Source organism: Harpia harpyja, chromosome 5, assembly GCF_026419915.1.
Source record: "Harpia harpyja isolate bHarHar1 chromosome 5, bHarHar1 primary haplotype, whole genome shotgun sequence".
NCBI classification, from domain to species: domain Eukaryota; kingdom Metazoa; phylum Chordata; class Aves; order Accipitriformes; family Accipitridae; genus Harpia; species Harpia harpyja.
Genome location: NC_068944.1, coordinates 50,622,672 through 50,635,895, shown reverse-complemented (window position 1 = coordinate 50,635,895; position 13,224 = coordinate 50,622,672). Strand labels below are relative to the sequence as shown.

The 13,224-nt window shown below is 34.4% G+C and overlaps 1 protein-coding gene across 1 annotated transcript in view; it reads left to right on the top strand.

Annotated features, from left to right (window-relative positions):
- The window catches only part of MMP16 (matrix metallopeptidase 16), a 191,714-nt gene that overhangs the window by 154,625 nt on the left and 23,865 nt on the right, over positions 1-13,224 (top strand). The window contains exon 8 of the mRNA XM_052788098.1: positions 7,662-7,800. Coding sequence (XP_052644058.1) covers positions 7,662-7,800 — 139 coding nt within the window. The remainder of the gene's footprint in view (positions 1-7,661; positions 7,801-13,224) is intronic.

Here is a 13,224-nt window from a genome sequence, read left to right as displayed (position 1 = left end):
TGAAAGTTACTGAACAGCTTAGTATATTATATACCAGTGGCTTTTTTTTTTCAATATTCTGATGGGAAAAAATTAGAAAGATATTCATCTGTCTGAATGTTTCAGTCTGCCACTTCTGCTTTGCATAGCTGCTGGGTATGTTTAATCTTCCATTGACAAAGGCTTGCTTTTCCACATGGTCAGAGGTAGCTTATGGGAGAAGACATGACCCAGTGTGAAACCCTGATGTGTTTTGTCAAGAATATTAAGCTACAGTAGTAACTGGAATTCAGCATTTGATTAACATTGATTTAGGGTAAAAGTATTATGTTTATTTGCCTTTTTTTTTAAGTAGGCCAAGCAGTGTTCCTGTGGAATCTGGCCGTAGTAGAACTTCTCTAGCAGCTGTAGGTATTAATTTTTTCAGTTTTGCATCTCATTCCATCTTTTGGTGGTGGAATACCCTTAACAGCACTATATATATATATATATATACACACACACACACACATACACACTTTAACATCAAGTCACAGTCTCAGTACTGACCAAGAGAAATTCACACAGATATTTGCTATACAATGTGAGGGTGTTTCAAAAATTACTGGGGGTTTCACACAAATTTTTATAATCATAGTCAAAATATTGTAATTTACAGTTTTGATTTGTCCTTGTTTTTCACCTATCCCACTGTCTGCCTTAAATCTTTTCCTGCCTTGTGTACCTAGAGTGGGTTTTAAGATTCCTTGTAAAACCAGCACAAAACCTAATTTCTGCTAAAGTCAGCTTAATCCTCATCTCCAAGTAGTCACAAAAGTTACCACTTGAAAGGTTTCCAATTTTTTTCTTCTTTCTAGCTCTTTGTAGATTTTTTATAATGTCTACCACATTGGGCAGTCTTTCTGGTTTTAGTGGATCTCATTTGGACCTCTGAGTCAGACTGTTGCATGTCATTACAGAACTGCAGATAGAGTTCATTAGGTATAAAATAAAGGGCAGAGCTCTAGAGATGTTACAGCAAATTAATGTTTTATTGTTGGCAATGGTTGTTGGTCCAGAGACACAGGAGAAAATGAGGTGCTGAGAGAAGAAAGCACCATTAATTTTGCACTAAAACTCCCCTAGTTTGTGTATTATGGATTAACTGGAGTATCTGGAGATGGTTTTTAATTCTCCTACCCATCAGCTGTGTCCCTTAAGGAACCTGAAAGAAGTTTAAGGTGAGAATAAATACCAAAATTGAAATTAATTATTCATAGGAGTACAGATTTAAATGTTCATTTGAAAATAAAAATGAGATGTCAGCAATGCTTATCAGCAACAAATAGAAATAAATAAAAGGAAAGTTACAAACTTTTGGTTTAGAAACTTTGCTAGAAGAGTTCATAGAATCAAACATGAAGAACAATTTAACACAGTCATCACTAAAAAGCTGAAATCGGTTTATTTTAAGATTAGGAGACTGTATCTAACAATAAAGTATGAAAACTATGCATTATGAGCCAGATTTTTTGACTCTAATACACTCTTCAATTCAAGATTGTCCAAGTTGTTAATAATGAAGTGCTTTTATGCGGAAGGTGTTTGCTATGGTCATACACAATGTACTATATTTTAGTCCTTTCATCTAATCACTGAGTTATATATGCACAGGAAAAAATACCTAGAGCATTTACTGACAGTGCAGAATGATTTATGTATAACCTCTGTTCAGCTTGTTTTCTCTAAAAAGCTTTATTGTCTTTTTTTCTCAGAAGTATGCCATCTTCTAAATGAAACGAATTTCATAACACTCAGTTTGAGTGACTGCTCCTGCTTCTTCATTCTACTATTACTCTTTATCCATAATAGTTTCTGAAACAGTCTCCCCTTACTCAATGCCCATTTTCTGATTCTTAGATATATAATGGTCACTTTTCAATTAAATTTTGTGATTTTTTTGTTTGTTTGTTTCAGTTCTGCTTTTTGAACTGGGAATAATTGTCCAAGTTTAATCTACTTAGTATGTCTATAGTCATAATATTTAATGAGCCACTATTATGCAAGATCCCAGCTGCACAGGAGTGATCAATATATTTGGAGCTATTGGATAACTACAGATGCTTAAAAAAAGGCGTTTGCTAGCCAGCAAGGAAAGGCACTAAAAGCTACACTTTCAATGTATGTGTTTGTCAGGCTTGGAATTGGAGTGCATATGACAAGTCATGTGTTCTACCTGTCTGCAGGACTTAATGTGTTTTTTGGGGAAATAAAATAGTTAAAAGTATACTTAACCAATATAGTGGGAAAGAAAAGCAGTTTTTCAATACACAGTATTTCTTAAAAGAGACAAAATTGTATTTATTCAGTGTAACCAAATACACTGAGATGTGTTTTGTCAGAGAAACTGTTTCAAGCTTTTTACTTCAAGTGTGAAAGAACTTTCTTAGAGTGAATACACTTTGTCTTGGACTATGACTCTTTCAGATTTCAGTAATAGTTGAACTGTGTACCACGTTTTCAGTAATCGTACCTGTTTATCAGAATGCAGATGATAAAATTGCTGGTAAATATAACTTTGTTTAAGATAAATTAAGTACATTTAGTTATATGTGCTGAAATGATCCATTCTTTCTACAAGCAGAGCCTATCCCATCTGATACCTCAGAAAGATCCTTGGCATGCTTTACAGCCACATTCTAGAGTTTCTTGAGTCCCAGAGTTTGAACTCTGGCAGTCTAAAACTGTTGATTCCAGTATGTTCATAGGAAAGTCGGCCAGGAAAATTGAATTTACATAAACAAATTATTCTGTCAACCTCTGCCAACAGCTACCTTGCCTAATTTTACAAATGATCCAAACTTCCAGTTCTGCTCTCAGACATTTCCAGATATTTGCTGATTCTTGTGGGTCTGGCTATCTCTAAAAATACATCTATTGGCAAATCATGTGCCTGCTTCTGTCTGTTTAAATAAGACCATAAAAATGCTAAAATTATACATTTCCAAAATTTTAGTTCTGTGGAAACCTGTAGGGTCCTTACTAATGAGCAATACCTTATTGTTCATGATTATTTCAATGGCATGTAAATCTACTGAAAACAGAGCAGGGAAATAAGGACTCCATGGGATTCCATCAGCGGAAGACAGAGCATGGTATGTGATCTTCACAATTATGCTTCAGAATAGAATATTTAGACACTGAGGGCAATGGCACAGAAAGATCTTATTTCAAGCCACAGATCCTTTATCCTTAATATTGGTCAGATGTGTTACAGTATAGAAGGTTTCCTGAAAACAAGCAAAAGAATTTAGTTGACAAGGTGGTTTTATTACAAAGCGACAAAGATCTTGGATTAGATCTTGCAAAGTGCTACTATTCTTGGTGATAAAGAAAAAGAAATAAGGTGAATGAAGGCTGAACACCAGTGAGCAGCTGTGACTTGCTGATTGCTTATGGCATTTCACACTGTGGGTTATTAAATTGTCATACACATTGCTGCAGATAGCTGTGGATGCTCTAATTTTGCATGTGTTTAGGAAGGAGTCCAAAGGAGTAAAAGTCCATCAAGTGCTATTAATCACAAAATTATCACCTTTGGTTCAGGAGGTCCCTGAACGACAAGTGATGGGTGACTGGGAGAGTGTATCAGAGAGGTGTCATTGCAGGTTCCCTTTGTTTTTATTGTCATAGAATGGAATGGAATAGAATCAAATTGAATAGAATAGAACAGAACAGTTGGAAGGGATCATCTACAGCGATCATCTGGTCCAACTGCCTGACCACTTCAGGGCTGAAGTCTTATCTGTTGTTTTGCTAGTGACTCCACTGGAGATAGGGTACAGGCCTAGATGAACCCTGATCTGGCCCTGTGTGGTCATCCTTATGATTTTGTCTTTGCATTAGGATGGGTTGAACCCAGGAGAAAAAAAGGTTGAGAATGGATGGGATTTATCTCAATTGCATTTAGATGCCCACTTAGTACTTTGCAGACATCTAAACAGGAGCCAGGTTCCTAGATTCCCTTTATAATCAGTGTAGAGAAGTAAACAACTAAATGAAGCTTACCTTAGAATGTTTCTATGAAGGACCTTTATTGTGCCAGGTTCAGTGATTCATTTCTAAACAGATTTTTACATTGTAGATGTATAAATCTGGTCAAATCAATTCTACTTACGTAACTAACTGAACACTAGTAGTATTAGTACAGAAGTAGTAGTCTCATTTCTTTGTAGAATTTGGGGAGTAACAAGGTACATATTAAAAAAAGAAAAGATCTTGAAGATTCATTATGTTTCATGATACCATTTTAGATACCATTTATATTGGAAGTATCTCTAAAATGATGATAGGATAAAGTGAGGATCTTCCGTAATCAGTCTCAGGTAAAAAGGCCTGTGCCAGTTCAGGATGGATATGTATACATAGTAACACCCTACTGAATTAATTTCTTGTCAGATACCTTGAATTATTTCTTGTTGAAAGCTTATGGCTACATAGTGTTGACATTACCATATACATATATATATATATATATGTATATGTATATGTACATAAAAACAAATTCCTGGGGCTATGCTGCATGAATTGAACATTCCAGCTTTGTCATAATTGTATTATTGTGAAGATTTTAATTGTGGTATAGCAGGGCAAATTATTGTTTTGCTAAGGAATTTAAGCAAAAAATAAATAAGAATAGTCTTACTATTATGCTGCAAATTGCTAGTATTAAATATGAAATACACAATTTGACACAACTCAATACCAAATCTGCAGAATATACTTTTATTGGTGTTGTTATCAAAATGAGTTAATGAAAATATATTCCACAAATCGCTAAGGCTGAAACATAACTCATTCTCAAGATGATCTTTGTTAACTTGTTGATTTTACAGGTTTTGTTGCACTGTGAAATCTGTGTTCATTACAGAGACAGTTTCTTCCAAGAATGCATGTTTAGTCTCTTTACTGAGATCATTCCACTGACACTTCAATATTATACCAGAAATCACCATGCTGGGATAGTACTAGCCAATCAGCAGTGCAGTTCTGCCCAAAATAAAATGACTGCTTGCTATGCTGGCCACATCTGTCACACTTGGAAGTTTGTGAACTATTGAATATAGCCATGACTATTTGAAGTTTAGGGTTTTTTTTGTCAATGGAATTGATTGAATATTTAACAATGTAGTTTAAGTCTGATCAAAAGAAGAAATCCTTCTCTTGTAACACATTAATGTAATTTGCAAGATCTGCTTTGGTGTACTAGCAGAAAGTTGAGACTTGTTAGCTAATCTAGAATGTTACAAGCTTTGTCCATAGCACTGATGTCCAGACTTTCTGGAGCATGTGCATTGTATTGAGAAACTCCTGAATGCCTGAATATTTCATTTACAAACTTTGTTCAATGTGTACTTATGTCCTTTTGTATTCAGCTAAGTAGTCAGCCTTTGTTCAGCATTAAATATCTTGGTTATTTTGTACCCACAACTTGATCCATGTCCTTCTGAGTTGGTGGACATTTTATGAGACCTGAGTATGTTCCTTCGTGCAACTAAACATTGTTTTCTAAGATGTGCTTTTGCAACCAAATTCAGACAAATAAAAAGAGATATCTGTATCTTGGAGTGAAGAAAGACAAGATTGGAATATTCCATTGTACTGAAGACAGTAACAAGTATCACAATGACTGCAGTTTTAAATCACTACAGCTAGCTACTTGTTTGTCCTTTTTTTAAACTTTAATAACTGATCCCTGAGATTGTGCCTGGCTTTTGAGGGTTTTATAGAAATTTGGGGAGGACAAAGTTTGGCCTATTGAGACTTATCATTACATCATTCCTCCCTAAGTCATTCCTCGATTGATGATGCCTAAAAAATCTGACCTGAAAATCTATATTTCAAGCATTTATCACTGTTTCAATGAAAAAGTACTTCCAAATGTCTGCTTTGAGGATATTCCCCCCTAATTTTAATTTTTCAAAGTCCTTTTGTCTTATGTACATGCTACAATAAAAAATAACAGAGGTTGACATTAGCTGTTCCAACATTCAGAACACATGCTTCAGTTAGGCCTTCCTAAATCCTCGTATCTCTAAGTTGTGTTCCCCCACTTTTGCCCATTCTCTTACTGGAATTTAGTCAATTAATCCTAAAAAATTGCTTTGCTGACCTTCCTTAAATGCCTTAAATGTTATAATACATCTTACAATAAAAAAACAATGAAAGCTGAAAATAGGAATCTAATGAGATGAGAATAGTGCAACCGTGTTACACTAGCAATGAAATAGCTAGACATGAAAAAAATGTGAAAGATTTTAGTAGTATTCTTTCCAGACAATTGCAACTTTTCAATATAATTTTTTTCAGGTTGTGTAAGCTATTTGAACTATTTTTAATACTAAAGTTCTCAGAAATCTGGGACTCAAAACAACTCTTTCAATTTTAGACTCATTTATGCACATGGTTAAGATGTGTTTTTATATATATATATTGAGCTGGTTTGTATTTGTATGGCTAATATTTTTTCTGGAGATTTATAAATTGTCAAGTCATTGGAAAAATAAACAATTAAAGAGAGCTGTGATCTCAGGTTTGGAAAAATGATGAATACAGTTCATCATAAGCCTGCTCCTGTAGAGTATTAATCTTCTCTCTAAGCTGTGCCCATTCTCATAAGAGCACAGATCTCTTTTGCTTGGCAAGTTGACCTATACAGAAAGAAGGCTGAACTGCCATGTGAAACTGTGACATATATCTGACAAAATAGCACTTTCTTTATTATTTATGGGAGTTTGTTTTATATAATATTAATGCTGTAAAAGCATGCAAATGTGTATAAAAAGTTAAATACTTGCTTACCCCATCCTTCACCTCTAGGTATTGGAAGAACTGGAACTGTTGTTGTTATAAGAGCTGAAGAGGTACATCAACGACGTCTTTATCAACACCCACCTAATGTGTCACATATACTCTTTTCTGAACTTGAACATTCCTCATTCCTCAACGATGCAACTTCCATATGACTCTCACTTAAAGCAATAGCATGTCCCACAGGGAGAAGTGATTTTAAGTGGCAACAAGCTAAGAGAGATTTACCAGGACACTGGATTTAGCACATATAACAGGGTGTAATATTAACAGTTCTATTTAATATTATGTGGAAAGACTGCAAATCTTCACTAGTTGTCATCAAAGTGTAGTTCGTAATGATATGATGTAGTAATGTTCCAGCTATATCTATGAACCTTTCACTGTTAGCAGGCACTGCAAAAAAATGGCTTGCAGAATTACTTGATCTTCAAAGCCTGTCTGTAGTCCCATTATATTAGGCTTACACATATGCATACGGTTCGGTCTAAAAGCACTTGTGGTCAGTCCACAAATTTTAAGTTGAGCCCCTTATAGGAATGATGTTGAGAAAGTTATGTCATCTCATACAGCACGCTGTATGTTCTGCGAAGGCTATCTATACCAAACACACAATTCACATGGGTAGCTTATTCCCACCTCAGGGAACAACTAGTTCTGACACATTCGTAATGTGTGGACGTGACATGAATGCAAACACAAATATAGTTATGCAAACAGTGAAAGGTCATGCTCTAAAAATGCTAGGATAGGCTGTTCAGTATTTTCAAGACACCAACTGAACACATATAAATGCCTCAAAGCATAGTAGGAGACATATATTTGTTTTCCAGGATCAGTGGTTTTGGCGAGTCAGAAACAACAGGGTGATGGATGGATACCCCATGCAGATTACCTACTTCTGGAGGGGACTGCCTCCCAGCATTGATGCAGTTTATGAAAACAGTGAGGGGAATTTCGTCTTCTTTAAAGGTAAGAAAAGAAGAAAAGTAAGATTTTGTGTAATACTTTTGGCTGTGATGATTTCTTGGAACATATCTTGCTTATTTTTTACTAATGATTTGTAAATCATGTTGCAAATTGGTAGCTAAATGAAGAGTATATGAGTTATGTTTTCTCATTTTGGCAACTACAGCTTTAATTTATGATTACATTTCAGAGTATCAAATCATTTACTCTTACATATTCAGTAAAAATTTGGAAGTATAAATAAGAGACATAGCAATGCAGTGATCTACTGTGAAATCCTTTTTGAAAAATGTGGATTAGGAAGCAAGAATGAACAGAGTTCCTTTTTTTTTTTTTTGTGGTTCTCTTTGCTCTTTTTCCTTTTTACAAATGAAATTTGCATATATATAAATAACATCTGTGCTACATATATCTCACTGTACTGCACTGTACTTATTTCATTTGAGAACTGTGATGTTAGGAGTTTCAGGTGGGAAAAATAAATATCTTTTTCATAGATGTATATTTAGTATTTTTAAAGAAGCATAAACTCCAGAAAATATGTTGTATGGATTGAATTGTTGCTAATCATTCTTTCCAAAGTTTCACTCCAGGCATCAGCCATTCTTTAAAATTAAAGTTCTTGAACATATATCTAATTTAGATTTAATGAGAAAATTATCCTATATGTTAAATAAATACCCATTTAGCAACAAGAGAGTTAAAACCATGTAAAGTATGTTTTATAAGATAATAATTTGGGAGAAGAAAGAAGAAACTCAATAGATATGTGAAAAATTATTCAGCTAACTCATTTTGTGAGTGATTCACTTGTTAACTTATTACAAAAAAGTAGAATTTTTTTTTTTTAAGTTCCTATATCAAAAAATGAATTCATTTTTACAAGTGGAATCATTAACAGGGAGATAGAAATATTTCATTCAGTATGGAAACATTACCATCTTGGGAATGCTAAATGAAAAATGTTTAATAACATGCAGAAACACTGCATAACAGTACAATGAAGATGAAGTTTATGTTTTACTAATAAGGAAATTGTATTTTTTGTGTGAATTGTAAGGAAAATTACATTCCATATAGTACATTTTCTATTTACATGACTTCAGTACAGCATATGATTTTACTTCTGTTGCCATAAAATAAACTTCATATCATAAACTCTGGGAAGTTGATCAGATCAGGAATCATGATCAAGATATCTCCAAATCTCCATCCTCTGCTTGATTTTTGGGTCCATGGGACATGGGAGGAAACAAATATTATTCTGTAGATACTCCTTTGCTCATCACTGCTACATAGAGCAAAGGAACTACCCTGTGCATTCCAGACCTCTATCTTGATAATGCTGGGATCTATTACCTGAGCTTCAGAGAGAAATGATCAACCTTAGTTTTATACCTGCTTTCTTTTCCTTCACAGTGACCTCAAAATATGTTTTATCATTATTTAACTCTTCACCCACTGCTATCTGACTCCTGTTAGGTCTTAGAGGAATGGGCTGATTCAGTACTTTGTAGGTTATAGATAACAAAAAACAGAAGGAGGAGAGGAGCTCCTCTATTTTCTACCTGGGAAATTAAATAATCAGGATTAATTAAAGCAAGCAGAAGCAGCAGGATTGTGCTCTTAGAAGTCAGAATATTGTGTTCTTTTACTTCCTCATCATTCCTAGCTTATGCTTTCTGATATCAGACCAGGTAGTTTTATGCTTTCTAGCTGATATCATATGATACTTGGATTTTCTGTTGCAGGTATTTTTCCACCTGCTTTCTTTTCAAAGTTCCTTCCATTATTTTTCCAGTGACATTTGTGTTGTCCCTTTTTTTGCCAAGGTCAAAAGTCCTTGTGTTTCCTTGTGTGATTTTTCTGAATTTTTGCTTCTCTGCCACTTCCTCTTCATGATTTCCAACATCTACCTGATGGTGTTTGTCTATCAGTGTAATTCATGTTTTTCCACTGCCACAGAATCAATAGGTTCAGCTGAGTCTTTTGTATGTTTGTCCTTGAAAATTCCTGTTAACCAAGGGTCTCCTCTGCCTTGTGGAACATGATTGCAGGGTTGTATATAAATAGAATGTAGGTAAAAATCATTGTCTCATTTCTTCCATTCCCTCACAAAATTTCTTCCTGGGAAAAGAGTATATGTCTTCCTCCCAAAGGTGCTAGAAATAGACAAGTTGATTGTTGCTAAGATGCTGAGCAAGTAGAACATGTTATCCAAGTAGTGTGCTTTACCAATCTAAAACTGGTCAAACCAGGTAAGTTCTAGAAGGAGGTTTAAATCTGAAGTCTGGCATACAGATGTGTTCACAAAGCACATGTCTAAGCCAACATTTATGTCCATTATTCAGAGAAAAAATAGAAAAGATGGAGTGAGTGCTATCACAGAGCTTGAACAGGAATAATGTCACTATGGGCTCCTCTCAGAAAACATTTTCCAGATCACTTCATTTTAAGACCAGTTAGTTCTTCATGGTAGAAAAGTGTGGTGTTTGAGTGAAGACAGCATTTACTTGCAGATTTTTAAATAAAGTCTCCAAAACTTCTTCTCAAAGTATCAGTAACATCTAATGTCCTGTAAGGTACAGAGTCTTGAATCTCTGGTGTGTGGTGGAGAAACAGGTCAGTGTGTAAATATCCTCCCTTCAGAACAGCCACTACTTCATCTGTAGATGCTCAAAGGAAGGTTCCAGGCACACCTTCTATCTCTGTTGCGCTCTTTCAGTCGCTTTGGCGGCTTTTTTACTAGTGTGAAATGGGGCCTTCTGTGACTGACTTGTTTTCACTCCTGCTTTCATACTTGTGGAGCAGTATCTCTACTCTCTGAGGAAGGTGAAGAAAGGAGTAAGCCAATTCACTCATCTGCGATTGCTAGTGACTAATTGCCACCTTGCTTCTCCTTACATGCCTACACTGTCATAAGTTTGGGATAAACAATATTTAGTTAAGCCAGTGACATTTTTAATATGCACTCAGGATAGACCTTGTGAACCATCGTGGATTGAAACACTCATTTATCTCTTTAGAAATCCACAAATCTCATTTATTTTCAAAAATCTATGCTCTATTTGATTTGTTTCAATCCTTGTCTTTCACGACAGCAAACATCAAATTTGAAACAGTTGATTTAAATTATAAAACACGTTTAGTTCTTTATTTTTTTTATTAGCATTCGATTTTTTCTCACTTTGTGTATACAGTTGGATTCATGATATTAGTAGATTTCTTCTTTACAGTAATAGAAATATAGATTAGTAAAGGTATTAAAGTATTTAAAAACTAACTTTTTTTTTTAAATGGGAGCTATGTTTTAAAATATGAGCCATCTGCAAATGATATAAAATGGCTGCTCAGGATGGAACATTTATTTATGAACTTTTGAAATGTCTTCATAGTCTATGTTTTTGCTATGAGAAATGTAATTATTCTTAAATTGTGCTAATAACATCTATCAGTATATTTATACCTATTTAACATTACTCTCCTGAGAATACTTGAGGAGCCTGTGAGATCATGCATAATGTGTTAGATATCTATAGAAAATCGAGCTGAGTCAAATTCAAGACTGTTGGATCAAGTTTCTTCTTTGGTTTTGAAATATCATTGGTTTTTATATTTTTTTAAATTTTACCTTTTACCATTTTAACTTTTATTTCCTTTTTTTTTTTTTTGCACTAATATTTATTTACACAAGGAAAAACAATTGTAAAAATTCAGTAGCGTGCTTGTAGTGCAAAGTGATGCTTGCTTGTTTCGGGTGGCTTAAGATACTTGGCCTGCCTCCTTGTGCCTCATAATGCTCATAAAGTACCTAGCAATCCGGTGGATGGCTGCTTATAAAAAGCAGCTGTTTACATTCTTATTATTATTCACTGCTGGTGTCCACAATAAGAAGATGGCACCAGAATGATACTTTTTTCTTTTTTTTTTTTTTTAATGAGGAAATGTGAATAGTAAAATTTATTCTGTGTACCTGTGGGAATTTATATAGTGCTAAAAATGAAATTGTCAAGCCATCTGCGCTGTTGAACGTTATGGTAAACCAAATGTAGCAATAGAAAGGCTGCTGTAAAACCCGTACTACCAGTGCCACCATCATAACTTTCAACTGCACTTATCCCACAGCTTGACAGTTTTATTTTGAAAAATAGATTTACTATAGCATTAGATCATGGAGCAGAGAAATGACAGAAACTTAATGTGGGAAATAAAGAATGAGAAAAAAAGAAGCATGAATAGTAATTTGGGGATACTAGTAAGAAGACACTTGATTCTGGCTTGAAAGACCAAAATTAAGAGCAAGGGTGACCTGGAGAAAAAAAATCTTTAGAATTAAATATTAAAATTTTAAGTGGTTTCAATTGAATATAATTCCTAAAGGTTTTGAGAATTTGTCTCACCACTGTAACGCTTAAAATGATTATATGCTATATCCCACACAGGTCTTGCACTACACACATATCATAACTGCATATAACATGAACAAAAAACTTGGTTGCTGACAGCCCAGGAGCACAACTATTCAGCATTCTGATTCTACAAAGGAAGAATTACAGTTGCTAAAACCTGCATAATTGTTTGCAGTAGTCAGTAGGTAGTTAAATAGTCTGAAGAATATCTGGAGTTAAATATTCAATATTTTAAGTGAAGCATAGCAATACAGATACCCTTTTTTTCCCAATATTTTTTTTTTAGAATGTCAGAGACAGATGTTGAGAGACTTCAAATAATTGCAGTCACAGTTCATCCTTCTCAATTGTTTCCCTACAGTGATGATATTTAACAAAGCATTATTGCAAAAAGTAAGACATTTTGACTTTTTTATCACTTGCTTCATTCTCAGCTTGTGACCTTACCATTCTGCTTGTTATTATATTAGATCTTACATAAGGGAATAAAAGCAGAGAGATAAAACATTCTGAAGGTTGGCCAGACTTCATGAAACATGTGGTGCCCTATTCTCCATGAGAATAACAAACCCACCAACCAGACCTTAAAAAACAACTTTGTAAAATAAATACAGTGGTGATTTCTCCCAAGGGCATAGGTTAGGACTCTGAACAAGCATTAGTTATCTATAAGAAGGATCAAACTATAACTATTCTAGTTTTGTCATATATTCTTTATTTCCATTATAATCACAATTAATGATGTGTATTGACTATTTACTTTTGGAAGTGGAATGTGAGCCAAATGAAAGCATACTGACTTAAGCATTCATTTTTAATACATTTTAAGATACATAAATACAAATTAGAAAATCTCATCACAGTCAGGCATCTTTTGCACTGATTTTTAGCTTTAACTCCTCCTAATATTTGGTTCTGAGTTTGAAAACTTCTCATTTTTTCTGACTTTTTGGAAATGCTCTGATCAACAGCCACCCACTTTCCTCCAGCTGAGGGACAGAAGGTAAACAGAAAAAAA